General features: G+C 36.8%; 2 protein-coding genes across 5 annotated transcripts in view; one reads left to right on the top strand and one right to left on the bottom strand.

The window, feature by feature from the left end:
* acj6 (abnormal chemosensory protein 6) overlaps nucleotides 1–21,049 on the top strand; it is a 35,623-nt gene that overhangs the window by 2,081 nt on the left and 12,493 nt on the right. For 2 of the 4 annotated variants that reach the window (XM_017136836.3, XM_017136835.3), the window contains exons 2-3: nucleotides 5,372–5,428; nucleotides 5,920–6,096. In XM_017136836.3, coding sequence (XP_016992325.1) covers nucleotides 5,372–5,428; nucleotides 5,920–6,096 — 234 coding nt within the window. The remainder of the gene's footprint in view (nucleotides 1–5,371; nucleotides 5,429–5,919; nucleotides 6,097–21,049) is intronic. The other 2 variants (XM_017136838.3, XM_017136837.3) reach the window with 1 other exon arrangement.
* Nucleotides 10,190–12,193, bottom strand: LOC138913875 (uncharacterized). The gene is made up of 2 exons (XM_070218981.1): nucleotides 12,091–12,193; nucleotides 10,190–12,028 (listed from the first exon to the last, which is right to left on the bottom strand). The coding sequence occupies exon 2, from the start codon at nucleotides 11,981–11,983 to the stop codon at nucleotides 10,214–10,216; it is 1,770 nt and encodes a 589-aa protein (XP_070075082.1). The 5' UTR covers nucleotides 11,984–12,028; nucleotides 12,091–12,193; the 3' UTR covers nucleotides 10,190–10,213.

The following is a 21,049-nucleotide window of genomic DNA, read 5'->3' as shown; positions in this document are numbered from 1 at the left end:
ATGAGTCCGCGGCTGAATACAAAAAGCAGCCGACTTACAACCCAGTTCTGCCATATATATAAAGGGAGAGCTTAGGGATACCGTGTTTTTCCTGTCTGAATGCATTAATAACGAATAATTCGGAGTATTTGGCAGGCGTCTCGGAGTTTGCCAACGTCCTGCTGAATCTTTTATGAGCTCGGAGTTAAAAATTGAATGGGAACATGGGCAGACATTAAATGGTTATTACTGACAGTTCTCAGACAGCTTTATTGATGCCAGTCGGCTGGCCAGGATTACTACAGGTAGAAAACGAAAAGGAAACAGGAAACAGATATGCAAATGGAAATGGAAACGCATAATTTCCGGCAAAACATTCGTCTTAATTACGTCGTGAATGCCACTAAAGTTGTCCGATTTTTTGTGGGCTGCTTTCCATCGCCCACTAAACGAATCCTAACCCAAACCCAAACTCAAGGGTTGTGCAGAGTAACCTTGAAAAGTGATTTGAAATTCATTTGCATTAATTATTTACCAACTATTTGTATGCGCTGCTGACCAGCTAGACAAATAAAAAATGTAAAAGCCCAGGGCAGAAGAACAAAGTCGCAAAAAATATATAGAAACGAGGTGGCTGAACGAAAATGTTTATACCCTAGGTGATAAATGCGAATCTAAGTGGATTTTTAGTGCGATGACTCGACAAATAAAATCGAAATAAAAACCATAGTTTATCTATGGCTGATTGTTAAAGGGAAACTTTTTTGCGGGACCATTTTATGGGGTTTATTTGAAATATGTTAATGATTAAAAAAAATCATATCTTAAAATTATTTTGTTTTACTAACACTTTTTTTTACAAGTTACAGCAAAAAATCGATTAGGAAAAATTTCAAATTTGTACCAAAAATCAAAATCCTGATTATCCACCCTAAAAAATATAGTATTTTGGTCATAAAAATTGAAATAATGATCCAAATATGGAATGTCATACCTCGTTGAACTCGTACGAAAATTCTCAATCAATCTGCATTTAAACCTGAAAATTTTTAATTTTTGTCATTTTTTGCAAAAAATCATGATGTAACCCCTTATCAAAAATGTGAAAATTGGCAAAAATTTTATTTTTTCGAAATCTACCGGAAAGTTACTAAAATTCATTATTCAGATTGTTAGCTGTTCAAAACAGTACAGATCTTTGATTAGAGAGTATTTTTGGCCACGTTATAGCAAGAACATTATAAGAAAAATGTATATTTGTGTCAAAATTCCAGATTATGATTTTCTATGAAAAAATCCAAATTTTTGCCAAAAACTATATATTTTGTTTCTACCCAGAGCTTAAGTCAATCGTTTGTTTACGTTTTTAAAACCACTCCTCCTTTTTTTCTTAGGCACCTATTTACGCAATACAAATTCAAGTTTTTCCCATAAATCCTTAAGTTTCTTAAAATGGTTTAATCAAAAAATTATAAATAGCTGTTTTCCTTTTTTTTCATTGCTTAATTTAAACAAAAAATAAGCAAATTTGAATGAAATCATAAAAATGTAAAAAGTCAGCTATTCAAATTCAATTAAAGTTAAAAAACACCAATAAAAACAAAGTGTCTGGGTAATTTATGGGGGAAAGTTATTCTACCCTTTGCTAGGGCATGAAAATGTGCATAAACAAATGGCGAAAAAAAGACTCGGAAATTGTTGAAAAAACACCTGATTGCCATTCCGAACAGGTGAACCACCCCACCGACCACGGATTTTCCTCGTCTCATTTTCCAACCCCCCGCCTGCAAGTCCTTAAATTAATCCGACACAAAAGCACTTTAAAGAAAAAAACCAAAAAAAGGGAGACAAAAAATGAGGAAATCACTTCAAGTGTACTTCTCTTCCTTAAGAGGCAACAACTACATTTGCTTATCGGATTTATCCTATCCTCCCAACCCCCCACCCCCCTTGCATCAGCTTTTGACCCCTCTCACCCCCTTTTTCAGCTGGCCGTTAGCCACTTTTCGGCTTTTTTTTGGAATGGAAGCAAGTTGAATGATCAAAGCGGCGGATTTATAGGATTTATATGCTACCCTTGGCTGGGCATTAAGTCGAGGGGGAAAAGTCGAGGGAAAAGCGGGGGAAATCCGGGGGTGGGACACCGGCAGCGAAACGCTTTTTGGCTGGTTACAAAAACACTTAACGCCTTGCAGTCCATTAAATGGAAATTTGTCGCCGGATTCCCTGGACCGAAAATTACTCGTTGAAGGCGGGAAACCAAAAACCAAAAGCCATAGAAGTGCCATTTTCCAGGGGCGGGCGTTTCGGGGTTTCGCAGGGTTTCGAACGGGGCCCATTGTCATTTAAGTTGAGTTGTTTGCCTGCCGCATTAAACGGACAGCGGCGGCGGCGTTAATTTGATTTAAATATTCATAAACTGCATTAAATGGCCGCGACAATAAAACGAAACCAGCTGGAAAACAATTGACAAATTATTGACAAAATAAAAATAAATATAAGGGAATCGTTCGAATGGAAAAACGTCGGATTAGCAGCTCAGTTTCTGTTGAATGAAAGATTTAAAAGGGCGCAAAACTATTTAGTCAATCAATGGGTATTATGTTATTAGTATACAAAGTCTTTGAACAACTTTTTATAAGTAGAATGTTCTTTATTAGAATCATATTTATATTTTCATCACAAGATTACAAATACATTGAATATCAAATAATTTATATTATTTTAGGCTTGTTTTTTTTAAGGAACTAAAGCATAGCCTTTAAAAACGTTCTTATAAATATCTATCTAGTATATTTTTAACACAACGAGTGTTAGGAGCGAAAATATTTATTTTCCCTTCAGTTGTACTTATTATAACTTTTCGAATATTTCCCTCTACTTAAATGACATCCTGGGTTTTCGATTTAAAGTGTTCCCTTCGCTCGAATTTAATTGCTCCAGTATTCAGCATTCAGAGGTTTGTTTTGCAGCGCAATCGATAAAATTAAGCATTCAGCAATGCGTATCTATTTACACACATCATAAATATTAAATACCCACAAAAATAAACAACAAAAAAGAATCAAATTATATACACATACATATATAAGGCACACACACAGGGAAGCCGAGACTCACGTGGAGAGAAAAATGATACAAACAAACAAAAACAAAGTGCGAGACAGAAAGGGAAGGACGAAAAGGACGAAGAGGAGAAAAAAATAACAGTTCACTTGATTAATTTTTCACACTAATAAAGAATTTATGTGCAAGTGTCAACCTGCAGTGCGAATGTGTGTGTGTGTGCGAGCAGGTCAAGACAGAGTCCTGGCCATCTTTCCTCTCCCTCTCTTATGGCTAGGATCCTGGCCTAGGTCGTGGCTAAAAAGAGAGCGAGAGAGAGTGCGAGAGAGAGGGAGACAGAAGTCCTGGCGCTGCATAATTTGATGAATGACTGCGCATATTAATTCATAAATTAATTTACTGCTGCGTTGCGGTGCAAAATTTATTGGCCAACAAACTGTTGCCAATTTTGGTCCTTCGTCCTGCAGTGGATGGATGCATATAGAATTTCAAACAAAATAACAGTTAGAAAAGTTTCAAGTTTCCATTTCAAATTGGTAAATTATGGGAAAAAGTTGTACAACAGTAGTTCTATATTTTAATTCAAATTATAATAGAAATGAATTGTTTTAGCCACTGAAAATGGACAATGGACGAAGCTTTAACCCTTGTAATCGTATGGGAAATCAGAGTTTAAAGGGTTCTTCAAATTTAAAGGGCGGACGAGAAAAAGTCATTTAGATTTTTAAAATTACTATTAGGTTTATCAAAAATAATAACTTATAAAGACCCAAGTAGAGTTTTTAGAGCTTTTAATAAAGATATTTTCACACATGTTATGTTATATATATTATATCTTTATGTTTCGATTATGTCTCGGATTTTTATAATTTTCTTGACATCCTGAATTGGAATACACGCATAAGCGAGGCATAAACATTAAGGAGACTGTCGCACCGGTAAGACAAGCAAGTCGGCCCCCTTTTTTTGGGGGGATGGGGTTGCCAGCCCCCCCTGCAAGTGCAAACAAACTGTCGCTGTCAGGTTATTTGCACACCCACGCCCACCACGTGTCACGCCCCCTGCCAAAGACGCCCACCCCTTTACCCCCCTCGACCACGTTTATGCGACAATGGGGGCTTGGACATGGTCGAGTGGTCGAATGGTCAAATATCCAAGCATTCGAGTGGTCGAATGGTCGAATGGGCCAAGACGTCATTAAGAATGCACAACATTTTGATTTCTACAATGGCCGCCCGGTTATTGCGGTCCTCCTTTGCGAGCGACAAAAAGAGACAGCCTGCTGCCAAGTGAGCAAGATGGTAGATGCGAGGCCTACACAGAGATTATAAAATTATAATATTTAAATTTTTTTATTAAATGGGTTAAGTTGTATAATATTTAATGTATATTCCAAAACTTAAATTTAAATGATGGAATAAATACTATAAAATATTACATCATCATTTAAAGAAACATTCCATTAAAGTCCATTCACTTGAAAGTTCTTAAGCTTGTTTTTAAACACGCAATAGTAATTTTAAAATTAGTTATTCTCTTAAAATGTGCTTGATATATAATAGAAATACTTTAGAACAAATTTCATACTTTTTGAATACCACGTATCCTTTTTTTTCATTAATTTGTTTCTTCAACGATACTCGATCAGAATTATTCCTCTTTAATTTTTGTTATTTAATGTTATTCAATTTAATATTTTTTCTTTTTATTTCAAATAAAATTTCTATGACCCCATTATTTTTGTCAGTGCATCTGCTGGGCCTTCGAATTACGCCTTTCGCCTGAAAATGGGCCGCAAAACGTGATGCCTCTTGGCCATGTGGGCTTCGTCTCCGTCTCATTCACACTTAACCCCCTTCTTGGTCGTCTTTCGTTTTCGTCGTGCGGCGTTTTGAAGTTTTGTGCGCATCTAAATAATTGATTAACTGAAAAATTCGTGCGAGTTTCGTATACACAAGGAGTTTTCACCATGTATATATATAAATTTATATATACATATATCTATATATAAAATATAAAATCGATAAGACTGGAATAATAAAGACGAAGCGACGACGACGACGACGGCGACGACATGAAGATGAACAAGCGCGGGCAACGGGAACCGAAAAACTTTTGATATTATTTATTTAAAAACCAGCTAGTGGGAAGTGGGGTGCCCGAAATAAATCAATACGAACGGAGCTGCTTTTAAGGCTTTAAGGTTCGTCCTGGAATTTTAGGATCTCCTTTTCCTCTCCTTCAACAATCAAAAATTAAGAAATATTTGCTTCAGTGGCCCAACAATCTATACACAATTCTATCGATGTTTGTTCCGTCTTTTCAGAGTCGTTTATTAGAAGATGCTTCCCTATTATGCAATTCGTGGTCAGCACGTCAGAATGTAAGTTTATGAAAACCAATAAAACCAATAAAAATCAAAAATAAAATATAAAACCGACTCTTGATTGATTTATCTTTTCTGAAATTCATTTTTGATATTCGATATTTGATCTCTCTCGCCAACGCCGACCTATATATAAGTATATCTCTCAGTATATCTATATGTATGCCAAGTAGAGCTTGACAATTATCGATATTTTCGACACTTATTAGATATTAACTACCGATAATTGTTCAAGCTCTAATGCCATCGAAAATTCCGAATTGGTTTTGGGTGATTTGTTCTCTCTCTATATATATATGTATATTCCCTATTGTTTCGATTGTGTTCTTGCCTGCGGACCATCTATATATATGTGTATAACCCTGCATCCCTTTTTTTAGCAACAACCCATTACCCCGTAATCAGTATACCTTATACCATACCTATCGTACCCATAATAGCTGTTCTACTGACCATCCCGATCTCCGATCTCTGCTCTCTCTTCACAGGGTGATATCTTCGCGGGCATCAACGACGGCATCCTCAGCAGAGCGGAGGCCCTGGCCGCCGTCGACATCCAGAAGCATCAAGCCCAGCATGTACATAGCCAAATGCCCTCCCAAATCAAGCACGACGTCATGTACCACCATCACTCCATGAGTGGGCCCCCGCAACGTCCACTGCAGGTGAGTCCGAGTTCGATATTTTTTGAAGTTTCGATAGTTTGGGGGGACTGCCAATTTGTCTACAACAATCACCCACTGTACCTATTTCTTAAAATTATTATTTTAAGATAGTACTTAGGTGCTTGGCCAAAATATTGATTTTCTTCTGCGGAAAATCAGGACCAGAGTTTTTGGTAAAAATAGGATTTTGAGAAGTGTTTTTTTGCGGTAACTTTGCCAAAAATTGTCCAAAATCAAAAAGAAGTACTGTTTTGAGCAGCTAACAACCTAGTAATTAACATCAGTAAGCTTTCCGTCTGATTTAAAAAAATAAACATTTTACCCAATTTTCATATTTTTGATAAGGGGTTACATCATTGTTTTTTGCAAAAATTGGCAAAAATTAAAAATTTCAAGGTTTAAATGCAGATTGATTTGGAATTTTATTACGAGTTTAACGAGGTATGACATTCCATATTTAGATTATTATTTCCGTTTTTACGAACAAAATACTATACTTTTTTGGGAGGAAAATCAGGATTTCGATTTTTGGAACAAATTTGAAATTTTTCTTAATCGATTTTTTGCTGTAACTTGGGCAAAAATGGTCCCAAATCAAAAAGGCGCACTGTTTTGAGCAGCTAACAACCTAGTAATTAACATCAGTAAACTTTCCGTCTGATTTAAAAAAATAAAAATTTTACCCAATTTTCATATTTTTGATAAGGGGTTACATCATTATTTTTGCGAAAATTGGCAAAATTTAAAAATTTCTAGATTTAAATGCAGATCGATTGGGGATTTTATAACGAGTTCAGCGAGGTATGACATTCTATATTCGGATTATTATTTCAATTTGTATGACCAAAATACTATACTTTTTTGGGTGAAAAATCAGGCTTTTGATTTTTGGTGCAAATTTAAAATTTTTCCAAATCGATTTTTTGCTGTAACTTGGGCAAAAATGGTCCCAAATCAAAAAAGCGCACTGTTTTGAGCAGCTAACAACCTAATAATTAATATCAGTAAACTTTCTATCTGATTTGGAAAAATCAATTTTCGACCCAAATTTCACTTTTTTGATAAGGGGTTACATCATGATTTTTTGCGAAAATTGGCAAAATTTAAAAATTTCTAGATTTAAATGCAGATCGATTGGGGATTTTATAACGAGTTCAGCGAGGTATGACATTCTATATTCGGATTATTATTTCAATTTGTATGACCAAAATACTATACTTTTTTGGGTGAAAAATCAGGCTTTTGATTTTTGGTGCAAATTTAAAATTTTTCCAAATCGATTTTTTGCTGTAACTTGGGCAAAAATGGTCCCAAATCAAAAAAGCGCACTGTTTTGAGCAGCTAACAACCTAATAATTAATATCAGTAAACTTTCTATCTGATTTGGAAAAATCAATTTTCGACCCAAATTTCACTTTTTTGATAAGGGGTTACATCATGATTTTTTGCGAAAATTGGCAAAAATTAACAATTTTTAGGTTTAAATGCAGATCGATTGGGGATTTTATTACGAGTCCAACAAGGTATGACATTCCATATTTAGATTATTATTTCCGTTTTTACGAACAAAATACCATTATTTTTTGGGGTGGAAAATCAGGATTTCGATTTTTGGAACAAATTTGAAATTTTTCTTAATCGATTTTTTGCTGTAACTTGGGCAAAAATGGTCCCAAATCAAAAAGGCGCACTGTTTTGAGCAGCTAACAACCTAGTAATTAACATCAGTAAACTTTCCGTCTGATTTAAAAAAATAAAAATTTTACCCAATTTTTATATTTTTGGTAAGGGGTTACATCATTATTTTTGCAAAAATTGGCAAAATTTAAAAATTTCTAGATTTAAATGCAGATCGATTGGGGATTTCATTACGAGTTCAGCGAGGTATGACATTCTATATTTGGATTATTGTTTCAATTTTTATGACCAAAATACTATAGTTTTTGGGTGGAAAATCAAGATTTTGATTTTTGGTAAAAATTTGATTTTTTAAAACCCTTTTTTTGCTGTGACTTGTTCAAAAGTGGTGCAAAATCAAAGAGGTGTACTGTTTTGGGTAGCTTACGACCCAATAGTTAATATCAAAGCAGGTATTATAACTTTTAAACCTCGAAAAGTGTTGGGTAGATTTTAAAACCCTTAAAAATACTCAAAAAATCGATTAAAAAACTTAAATGGAGCCCTTTTAGGTATATTTCCCATAATGTTACCTTACCGTAGCCTCAAATCCTTGACGTCTCGACTTGAGTAGTCAGGACAGCTGAGACTGAGAGGATCTGAGGGACAAAAGCAAGGCATAAGTATATGGATCCCATGTTTCGACCGGAAGTCCGGAAATCCAACGGTTGATTGAACCCAAAAAGCACGCCCCCTTTTGCGGTTGCCCCTTTTCCGTGTGTGTATGTGTGTGTGTGTAGGGGGGATATTAGCCATCGACTAGAATGCTGCAAATTATGAAAGTCACTCCCTGATGAAGCGGGTTATAAACGAGGGGAAATGGGAAATGGAAAACGGAACTGTCGCATTGGGACAGCCGAGAACTCCAATTTCCGTTTTCGATGGTCACACGCATGTCTACCTATATATATATATATGTGTGTGTGTGCGGTTAATTTGAAATGTTTCTTTAATAAAATTAAAATTGTGACGTGTAAGCCTTCTGGGAACGTGCCACGTGACGGTCGTTTGCCAGGTAAGCACATCATGATTCGTGTCGTTAATTGTATTGTACTTCAACTCGAACTCGAAACTAGAAACGGGAGCAGGGAGAGCGGCGTTACGAGGAACTTTCCAAGGGGGGTTAAGAACAACCAAGTGGTGGTTGTGCTGCTCTATTAGAAGTTGATTGTAATCAAATTACACAAGCAACCTGTTCTGTTCTGTATTTTTTTTTCGAGCCTCCAGCTAGTTGTAGTTGCTTTAGCCTGGTGTTGCTCATGTTGCTCATGTTGCTTTACTGCCACTTGTTTTCGGCACAATCGAGCATGACGAAAGTGCGCCCTGTCCACGCGCCGTCGTCCGCGGTGGTTGATGTGGTTGTGACCCCCTGCCTTTCAATACTCTGTAGGCAAAATAATCCACATCCCAACACCCCAAAAAAAAAAGATACCAGGCATAAGGCACCCGGCACATAGAGCACATAACCCATAACCCATAACCATTCCCAATTGCCAGCGCGTGCTGTCCTTAATTTTCGGCAAACACACTCGGCTCGCTGGAGAGTTTCGATTTCGGTCTCAGGTGCCGGCCAACTCTATCAATCACCCACACTCTCGAGAACTCTCGAACTCCCGAAACTCCTCAAACACCCCTTAAGAATATATATACTTCCATTCCCGCACACGATCTACGATTCGATTGTTAACAAATTGGCTTTTCCGGCAAGAGGGTTTAACATACATAAAGCGCTTATTAATAAAGACAAGAAATCAAAGAAAGTCTCGAATAACAATAGCAACATCCACCGATTGAAGGAGAATATCTTACCGAAACCGAAACAAAATACAGCAATCGCAATGATTTTTCCATTAAAAAGTTAACAAAGGTAAATTTAAAGCATATTTTTAGTTGAATTTAAAAATTAAATCAAATTTCATATCAACTTCCATTTATATAAACTTTTTCTTTCTTAAACAAGCAAGGTGTTATTATTATTATTTCAGGACTTTTAAATTTTAAAATAAATCAGTAGAAAGCTAATATGAATTAATAGTTCGTTTTTTTTATAGAGTTCAGGTTATTCTGTACAACATATGATTTATTAGATATCCAATTCTATGCTTAAAATTTCTTTTAGACTTTTTCTTCCTTAAATTGTTTAAAACCTTTGGTATTTTTTTTTTTAAAACAAGAACCCTTTGCAAAGGTGTTTTTATTATTATTTCAGGACATTCTAGACATAACCCTTCGATGGGAGACTGGACACATTGTGTCCGCAACCGCAAACAAGTTGAGCAACTGACCCACCCAACAACCATCAGTCCGCAGTCCCACATCAAATATTGAGACCCCAAAAAGGATATTGTGGGAATAACCCAGTGGGGAACAGCTGGAAACCCATTGGAAACCCAGAATAAAACCCCAATATTTTTGGCATACGGAAAACACAGTTCATCTTTTATTTACGGCTAAGAACCTGGCGAGTGTGGAGATCCCACCACTGATCGTATTGCTGGATCATTTTGTCTTGTGCCTGGTTCATAAGCGCTAGGTTGTGTCGGATCTCCCCGAATTCGCGATCGATCAAATCTCTGGTTCGCTGATGATTGCGTGCCGAAATGGCTTTGTACTTTCTTAAATCCTCTTGCATTTCCTCAATCGTCTTCTCTCTATCCCCGTCGGCAAAGAAGTCGAAATCTTCGAGGACCACCGGTTTGCGATCCTTGCACTCATCTAGCCAATCCTTAACCGAATCTAACAGCTGGTCAGTCGACTTTCCTTCATCACCGGCACCTAAACGGTTAACCTCCGGTTTGATTTTAACCTGTGGCTCAAGTACATCCCCTGATTTGCCTTTAGTTTGCAACATGTGCACCATCTCTGGGTTTGGTTCGGCTTCTTGCTTAGGTGGAGAATGCACTATAAGCTCTGATTTTCTTAAGAATATAGCATATGGTCTAAAATGAGGTTTAAGTAATAATTCTTGATTAAATTTAATTTTTTCTAGCTTAGGGGTATCAGTTTCTTGACTTGGTTTAGCTTCTTGATTTGACTTACACACTGAATTGGAGATAACAACCTCTTCAGAGTGCATTATAACCTCTGGAAAAACCTGGGGTTTAAATATTATCCTTTCATTAAATTCAGTTTCTGATTCAGGACTTTTCTCTGGCTTCGAAATATTATTTTCTGGGGTCTTTTCAGCTTGTAGTGTAAATTTACTCACTGGCTTGGACATAATAACCTTTTCAGACTCCATTATAACGTCTGGAATAACCTGGGGCTTAAATATTATCTCCTCATTAAATTCACCTTCTGATTTGGGCCTATTCTCTGACTTTGGGATACCAGTTTCTTGATTTGGTTCAGGTTTTAGTGTGAATTTGCTCACTGGCTTGGAGATAACCACCTCTTTAGGCTGCAACATAACCTCTGGTTTGTTAAGAGTTATAACCTGGGTTTTAAATATCATCTCTTCGTTCAATTCAGCTTTTGGCTTATTCTCTGGCATGGGAATATCAGCTTTATCAGTCTGACTTAAAATCACTGACATATCCGCTGATTTAGGTTTATTCTCTGCTTTGGGAATAACAAACTTTTGAGAGGGCCTTTTTAACTCTATTATAACTTTGGGCTCAAATAACAACTTTTGCTTAAGGTTATTAACATCTCCAGTCTGCCTTTTAACCTCTGCTATTTGGGCTTTGGGAATGGCATTGTCTTTGACTTTTCTTTTAACCCGTAGTGTAGCCTTGCATTTTAGCATAATCTTTGGGATTGCTCCAGTTGCACTCCCTGGTTTTGGAAAAAACATCTCTTCTGTCTGTCTAAAAACCTCAATAACCTCTGTTTTTGACTGCGACTTAACCTCCGGATTGTTTTGTGGGTTACCGAGTGGCAGTGATTCGAACTTAGCACCTGGAACTATTTTAACCTCTACTTTTGGAAAAACCTCTGGTTTCCAATCCATTGGATTATCTGTAACTTTGATCTCTGGTGGTAAATTATCTCGGTTTTCAGCAATCGCCAATTTCGCCTTTCGCTTTGGTTTTGGCGGCACCTCAGGTTTCACCTTAATCGCTGGTTTTCCCTTAGTCTCCGTTTTTGTCTGGTTTTCCATTCCTTTCGCCTGCGCAGCTTTTTTCAAAAAACAACCTATTCGACTGTGATTTCCCAGTTTTGGCCAAGAATAACCCTTTCGGAGGTAATGAACTCGATTGGATTGCATTGCGATTAGTTTGCCGAAAAGCACCTTAATTTTGCGTACTTAAAACTGTCCAAAATATGTGAACTTTAGTGTTTATTTTTAGCAAAATTTGTATTTATTTTTCTTACCCTTTTGCCAAGAACGTTGTGATTTGATAAAATATTGGCTGGGAACTGACTAAATAGAGTAGAACACTTTGAAAGGTAGTTCGTAAGCATACTTAGATTGCATGCTAAACTATTTTTGAAATGAACCGAAGGCAATGAACTCTTAGGACATCATTCATAGCTGCAAAGTTATAGCATATCGGTAGATAATTTATATGCTGTTCACTCAGAAATTAACCCGAAAAGGTGAAATTCTGTCAGCTAGAGTTTGCGAACTTCTGCTAGCTATATATAACCACCTGAACCCAAACCCCTTACAAACCCCTTCAAAACCCCCTTCCTAAACCCCTTCTACCCCCCAAAGGAGAAACTTTGGAGATGGAGAGCGAGTTGGTGGGCTGTCAGAAAGTCCCGGTAACATGTGTCATAATCGTTATGCCAGAAGACAGAAGGCCCCCAGCGCTATTTCCACAGGCACAGGCACAGCAAACATTACAAAACTCATTAAATTAAACTAATTTACGAGCCAGCAGCCCCAATTCGCTACTGGTTTTCGGTTTTTGGTTTTGCTAGCATATGAAAAGCCAATTATGTGGAGAGGCAATGGCAATCGCAATAAAAACGAGAAGGCGTCGGCAAAAGGGTAAACAAGAGTAAATATAATGCTAATTAAAATAATCATATCCATCATAAAACTCAAGGAAAAGGGGGTGGGTTTTTGGTTCAGGAGAACCAGGAGGGATAAGGATTGTTGTCAGGTTGTCAGAACATTTGTAACAATTAAGGCGGCGGCGGCAAAATATCCATTATCAATTTCAATTTCCAGCCCAACTGTGCCAAATGCTTTCCTGTTTTTCTGTTTTTTTCGGAGATGAGCTGGCCACTTTGCAGGCATTTATCAGAGATTTTTCCGGTCCGAACTTATGCTCCGATCTGGTTATTCCATATTTTTCGGGCCACCCAACGCAACTCAACCCTCCTCGCTCACTTAATTCAATTTAAATTACACTTACATATTTCCGGCCGGGGCACTCGGGGTATATTGTACATATCCTGTCCATTAGTATTCGCAACATATGGCTCAATTTCCCTCGAAACGAGAACGAAACGAAACGAATCGCTTGCCCAAAGGAATACGAGGGATATGGAGTACTGGACAGGATTCGGGGGATTTTCTGGGTAGTGTTCCTGTTCCTGTTCATGTGCCTGCAGTTCAACCACAAGTGGTTTATCATATTGAAATTCATTTAGTGCACCTGTTTGATTTTTCCTGTCCTTTTTCCTTATTCCTCCTGCGGTCGGCAATATTGTTTCTGTAAATATCGTTAACTCACCATTGTCACTCCACACGCAAGCCAAAAACAAAACAAAAAACTCCACAATTTCCACATCCACTTCCGGTTCCTTTAACTATTTTACTTTGGTCGTTGGCCCAGCGGCGACAGGCGACAACAGCAAATATTTGTCTTTTGTTCACAAAAAACTTACCGCTAACTAGGGTGGCCCCGTCCAGGGTGGACCTTCGGGGCATCCCAGGCGAAGGCGAACAAAAATATGTGGACATATTCTGGGTGTAGCTATGATTGGCATTTATTGCACAAATTAATTTCAAATTAGCGTTTCAGTGTAAAAAGAAGGGATACATTTTTAAAAATCTGCTAGAAAAAATAACTTTTTTAAAATATTTAATTTCTTTAAACCCTTAAATAAAAATAATTATAAATGATTTGAAAATAAATAAAGTTTATCATTAGATATTATATTACATTTTGGAATCAGTTTTATTTTAATTAATACTTTTTCCTTAAAAGTAAAATTAATTCCGTATAATTTCGATATTGTATTGTAAAGGTATTTAAAGTTATTACAATATTAAACTAATTAAACTAGAATAATTTAGGCAAACAAAATGACTACTTAGGGTCTTTATAAAGATATATTTACCAACATTTACTAACTTGATTGCCATTTGCCTTAAGTTCACTTTACAAAGTCCAATTGCAAATCAAACATAAGTAATTTAACTGCAGTTTAGCGTGCATTGAACTCTACATTTGGCTCGTTTCTCTGGGAAAAATGTAGTTAAAATGCATTAGACAAACAGTTGACGACATTTTCCTTACTTTTCCGGGCCCCCAAATTGCCCAATTATCGATTATTGCATTGTTTATCGTCTGGCCATCAGAGGCGCAATGTCTGGTTATCGATTACGCTGTCATTTACCTATCGCCGGACTTGATTGACTTAATTAAATGTGTAACCATATTTAATGTTGACCCTCGGGAAACCACAAAAAGCGTAGCCACAACAAGCTCATCAAATATAGAGGAAATTATGATTATTAATGCATTAACTTTATTTAGTGGCCGGCTGTTTTTTTTCTGCTCTGCTTAGGTGAAAGTTCAATGTTCAATGTCTGTCGTCTGGCAAAGAAGCCGAGCATGTTTTTCATTTATTTATTTTATTATTTGCGCTGTGCAGAAAGCTTTGTGTCATCCAGTGACAATTTACCGTCCGACCCCCCCGTCCTCAGTCCACAATCCACTTTCCCCCACGATGTTTCCCTTATTTATTTATTTAGTTTCCTTTTCTTCATCAATTATTTAGGTCCTGTATGTGTTCGTCTTTTTTATGGCCGAGAGACAATTGAAGACACGGGGAAAACGGGAAAAGGGGGCGTAAAAGGTAAAGAAAAAGAAAAGGAAAAATAAGAGACACAGACATCGCTCATACGCCAGGTGGCACCGCCACTAGTTAATAGTTCCGCACAATTACACGCAACTTCGACTGCAAATTGCACTTTCTCCCTGCATTCGCATGCATTTTTAATGGCCCACTTCTGGGGAAACAGCTTTTAGCCCTAATCGACTGATTGGCCAAATTGCAGATTACAATCGGCTCAGAGTTCCGTTCCGGCGATAAATGGACAAAAGCGAAACGCAACAAAGCGAAACGAAGCGAAAAGAGTTCAAAGTTCAAACAATCGGAATGGACTTCCCACTGACAACCAAATAATCGGTTTAATTTACAAAGCTTTACGAAAAACTAAAGTGATTTTCAAATACTCAAAAGAGTTCTTTGAAAAAGTAATTTCTTGTATTAAGTAGTACATTTTAAAATTCATCAGTTTAGGGGAACAAGGCACTACTAAATCCTAAAAAAATATAGTATTTTGGTCATAAAAATTGAAATAATTATGCAAATATCGAATGTCATACCTCGCTGAAATCGTAACAAAATCCCCAATCGATCTGCATTTAAACCTGGAAATTTTTAAATTTTGCCATTTTTTGCAAAAAATTATGATGTTACCCCTTATAAAAAATGCAAAAAATGGCAAAATATAAATTTCTTTAAATTATCGCGAAAAGTGAAGGGCATACATTTATTAGGTTGTAAGCAGTTTAAAACAGTTTGTCTTATTGATTTGGTACAATTTTGGTGCAAGTTACAGCAAAATAAGAGCAAAAAATATTCTTTTAAAAAAATTAAGATCCTGATTTTCCATCCAAAAAAATCAGTTCTTTTTGCCCATTTTTCGCAAAAAAACAATTTACAATTTTATGACGATTGAATCAATATTAAATAAATGAAAAATAAATACAAGTAATACTGGTTTTAAACATTTGGTAAACATTTATATTACAGGGACAAGTTTTAAATAAATGTTTTCATTAATTATATTTTATAACAAAATGGATCAAATTCAGTTTTTTATTAAATCCAAGCATACAGTTCAAAATTGCCATAGCTTTAAAGTTTCGTTGATATTTTGTTTCGAGTGTGAAGACCCATAAGTAGTCGCCAACATCTGTCCACACTTACGGGCACCTTGAAAAATCGGATCTAACTAAGTTGAACCCCCTGCCACTCAAGTTTACCCAAAAAAAAGGGTTGTGACAGTTAACAGGTTAACCTGCTTAAAATGCACATCAACGCATCACTTGACCCACAATCCTTGTCACTTTCACCCCCCCTGAAAATTCCCCCTAAAAATCCCGGTAATATATGGCATATGTAGATGCCCGCCGAGTCCAAAATTCACAATTATCAGCTACAACTGTAACGAGGGATGGATGGTCTCGCCAAATATGTTTTCTTTTTTTTACTTCTGCCGCTTTTCAATAAGACTGTTATTTACTTACACCGAAGTGAGCATCAAATTGATCGTATTAATGGCCATAACTAGTTTATCCCGCCCATCTTATCAGCAGAAGGGCGGATTATACACGCAGATTTCCATTACACAATTCACGAAACAAAGAAGCAGGGTTGATATTCCCCTTGAGGTTCAGGGGGGGTTTATCTATCAGCCAAACGTAACATTAATGCAATTTCAATGAACCTTGCTACGGTCAAAACAACGTGGAAATCCGGGAAACACTCTTTTTCGATTTGCGGCTCCTGTGTAGGAAAATGAAAAAAACAGAAGGAAGGAAAAGTCGCAACCACCATGAGATGCCATTCCATTCCATTCCACCTGCCCGCCTGTTTGATCCGCTTGTTTTTATGTGCCCATGCCCGGCACACAATTTGTTTTAGGGGGGGTCTCGAGTTCCGAGTTCCGAATCCCTGATCCCGGGAACCCGGCATCTCCCACAGGAATTCCCAGGCAATATAACTGAAAGCAAAAATGAAGATAACAGTCAGCACGGCAAGTGCAAATCCACCCGTCCATTTAACAACTTGTGCCACCCCCATCCACTCGCCACCCCTGCCTTTTGGGCTAAACCAACTAACTGCCTTTTTACTCGGCGCGTCTGTGGGCGATTGGCGTGGCCCTGTTTGATGCTTGTAAAGACCACTTTACCCGCTATAATAAAAATAAATCATAATATTTCCCTTGCCCCCTTCGTGAACCCCCCGCCCATGCGAACGCCCCTGGGCACAGTGGGCTGCATCTGCGATTTTTCTGGCTTTAAAAGAGATTTCTTGGGATTGAGACTTAAAGCTTGTCGACTTTTTTAGCCATTACATTTTTTACATTTGATATTTGCTTTAATTTAAATGGTTTTTGAAATTGGTAGGTTTATTTCGGTTTGGTTGCTTAAATTTAAAAATTGTATACAAGTTAATTAACAAATTTTTAAAATATTAAAACTAAAATGTAATAAAAATCTTTGTAGAAAGGGGAAGAATCTTTTTTAATTTTTGAATTCTTTCTTTTAATTTACAATAATTTTTATGTACATTTTTCATTGTTTGAAAACATGAATTTGTAAATATTTATTGGTATTATATTTAGGTATTATGTTCATATTTTTCTATCATACTTTTAAGAACCACAGTGCCATTGTCTCTTCTACCTTGTTGCCACCAGTAAATTCTGGATGCTGGCTGCGTACGCTTCCCCGGATCTTGTTGCTCTCGCTCTCGTTATCCCGGAGGTTGTAACCCCGGATAATGTACTTAATGCATCTACATATTAATGTCGCACCGCCGAAAAAAAAAAACACAGGGGAAGAGGAAGAGAAGGTTAAGGGAAGTGCAGGCGAAAAAACAGGGGAGCAGTAAGGTGAATTGAGGGGTGGTGAGAGGGGGGTGGCGAATGAAACCTGTGCAACCCCCGACTCCCTCGAGTTCGCTACTTTGTATGTAATTTCTATTACCAATCCCCCCGAAACCCCCCTCCCAAGCCCATGGGCGCACGTGGAATCCCCCGTGTCCTTGTTTTCATCGTGTGTCGTGTGTGTTTATGGGTGTGTGTGTGCAGCATGTCGTTGTGCTTTTTGTTGTTGTTTTTATTGCACAGACTTGCGACGCAGCGTGTGATTGCCACTTTCCCTCTGCACCCGAAAAAAACATGCTATCTTTAACACAAATTAAAATTAAATCATTTTTGGTCTTGTTTTAAGGTTTATAAACATTTTTGCTGGAAAAATAAACAATATGTTATAAATATAAAAGTAAATAATGATAAAAACAAATAAAAATAATTAAAAAAAGTATAAAAATTAATACAAAAAATTTTTTTTAAATAATTAATAAGTAAAATTGTAATAATAGAAAAATAAAAAATATACATTGATTATTTTAATTATTAACTTTGGTATATTCTCATAATGAACTCAAGTATTCCTTTTATATTGACTTCTTTGTATTTTAATGTTTAAGTTTACAACTTAAAGTACTAAATATTCACTAATCTCAGCCATTTTTGAGTGATTTTGATGTATTAAAATAGGTATATCTTTTTCTACGCACTTCATTTTTAGTTAGTAATTTTTTTCCCAGTGTTCCCTGTCCGCTTTCCACCTTACCCTCCTCACCTGAGCCGCTGCACTTGTTCCATCGCCGTGTGCGTGACGTGGAAAAAAATAAGTATATCGCCGGAGAGGGTGGTTGTGGATGGTTGAATGGCTGGTTGGTTGAATGGGTGGGTTCCCCCCGACCCTATCGATGTGTCTCCCAGTAGAGCAGGCCGGAAAACAGACGGTAGAAGAACCGTTAAGCCGGGACCGCAATGTGTAAAAAATTACGACCAAAAATTAAAGCAGGAGTGGAGGCGGAAAACGTTGGCAGGTGGTCGCTGGAGGCGGGAAAACTCAGGGAAAACTCGGGAAAACCACCGGCTCTCCTTCTTTATTATTTCTTCTCACACGCATGATGAGCCAGCGACAATATGTTGCCATTAACCCTGAAACTTATCGCAGTGTATGCGCCGTGTGTCGGCAAAGTTTTATGAGTCGTTTTTCAAGTGAGACCAAAGACCAAAAGTCGTGCACTTAAAGGAGACGGGAAAATTTATACGGAAAACTAACAGAAAAACAGATGGAAAACCAGAAAAAGTATAAACCTGGATTAAATAGTATAGGTATATTAATGTGATAAAATCTTAAATTTATTAATATTTATTTTTTTTAATTTAATTTTCATTTATATATTATTATCTTTTAATGTAATATATTAATACAATTTCAAGTTCGTAAAGATCTCAATTCCTGTTATTTAAATTATTATATTTTCTTTTATAATACTCTATTTTATAAAGTTTTGTTTTACTATATTTTGTTTTATAATATTTTCTATTTTTTTAAATTTTATTGTAACAGGTACCTGAAATCATTATTTTTTATTTCTGGCAATACTCTTCAACAGCATTAAGCTTAGTCAAATATACTAAGATTTATGCCAATAGAAACATATATTCCGCACTCCCCATAAATATTGCTCGCCTTTGTTGGCCTGCAGTGTAGAATGTCCTGGGAATTCCCTTTTTTTCAAGGGAGGTTAGGCAAAAGCAAAAGGTAAAAGCTAACAAGTAAAAAGTAAAAGTAAGTAAAGTAAGGCCACGATTCCTCCTGCCTTTCAATTTGTTTGGCCGCTGGCGAACGCGCGTCTGGCGGATATAAAAATAAAATAAAATCTATTACGTGGCGAACCACCCCACATTTATGCGGCAATTTGTTGCTCCTTGATTGTGTCTGTGTGTGTGTAAAAATAAGTAAAGTAAAGTGTATCATTTTCCCATTTGTCGACCCCTTTTTGGGCTACGTTTTTCCCTGCTTTTTCCCTGTTCCACAGGCACTTCTCGCACTTTGTCTCAATTCCCAAAACTGTCGCCCCGGCAGTTGCAATTTATGAAGATTTGTGTGTGGTGTGGCCAGGATGAAAATAAAACGAGAGGGGAGGACTCGCAAAGGACTCGCAGGATCAAGAACTCAGAGCTCAGAATTCAAGAGTCGACGGATGCCCCGCCCACTCGCTTTTGCACTTGTTTTGATTTGTTTGGAATAATAACAGATGCTTACCGTTCATATTATTCATTGTTCAAATTATTAACGCTTGACAATAAAAATTGCTATTTGAACAGCACTCGAAAGGAGCACTGCACACCCCTTATATGCATATACCCCAGGAAACCCAATGGAACCCAACGAAACCAAACCAATGGCCAAATTGCAATTTGTGCAAATATTTATGTACATTGAAAATTACTCATTTGTGTAACACCAATTAATTTCAACAAACAGCGGCCGTCGCACAACAATGGCCAAACCATTTATAAAACTTTGCCGTTGCTGTTGTGCTTTGGCTCTTTGCCTCCTTGCCTCACTTGCCTCTTGGTTAAACAAATGGAGGGAAAATGAGGTCCTTTGTTTCCCCAAAATAAACGATGCTGTTGCTGTTGCTGTTTGCTTTGCGGTGCCAGGACACAGGACATGGGCCAAAGGACACACAGGACACACTGAACACTGTACAGTGGAGCCTCCTACACCGAAAAAAAGAAATGAACATAGAAACTAAACTATTCGTACATTAATTCTAAATTAAAGATCAAGTTGTTTATATCATTTTGATATGAATACAGATTATGTTTATCTTATTTTACATTATTTGTGCTACTAAATTCGGTATTTTTATGATATGATAAAATATTAGATTAATATTTTTCAATCATAAATTTGACATAAATTATATCGGATTTTATATTATTTACTACAAATTCATACACGTGTTTTTTTGGGTGTATACATATAACCTGAAATACCGAAATGAATAAGGATACAATGAACCCAGTTTGCGGACACTGCGGCATTATTCGCCGCACCATACAACCCCCACTTCAAATCCTGTTTACACTGCAATTTTTCAAGTTTCGCTAACAAATTGCAGCTAATTACTGGCCGCACTAAGGAAACAAAAAAGAAAATAAGCTCATAGGGTGAAACATCGGGGGAAACCCTTACTGCAAATGGCACTCGAGAACTTCAAGTTTTCCACTCAATCAGAGATAATAGGAACAAATGGTCAAGGGGTAGATCGAAAGGAGGGTCGAAGGTTCGCACAGGGCGGAAAGACACCTTAAATAATACCTTTCAGTGCTACAAAATTTAAGAGATGAGAAAATATCAAAGGAACTTTATTTTTAAGGATAAAGAAAACTATTTTCTTTGCTCTGCCTTTTCACAATAAATTGTTTTTTACCAAAACAGATTTTTAGAGAATAAAAAGCAAATCAAATTCTAAGATGTTAGTC

The sequence above is a fragment of the Drosophila takahashii genome, chromosome X (assembly GCF_030179915.1).
Source record: "Drosophila takahashii strain IR98-3 E-12201 chromosome X, DtakHiC1v2, whole genome shotgun sequence".
In the NCBI taxonomy this organism is placed as follows: Eukaryota; Metazoa; Arthropoda; class Insecta; order Diptera; family Drosophilidae; genus Drosophila; species Drosophila takahashii.
Note: the sequence above shows the minus strand (reverse complement) of the source record. Positions and strands in the feature narration are given on the sequence as shown.

Bases quoted from the DNA above. Each gene is read 5' to 3' on its own strand.
- LOC138913875 (XM_070218981.1), bottom strand. From the start codon at position 11,983: ATGCAATCCAATCGAGTTCATTACCTCCGAAAGGGTTATTCTTGGCCA.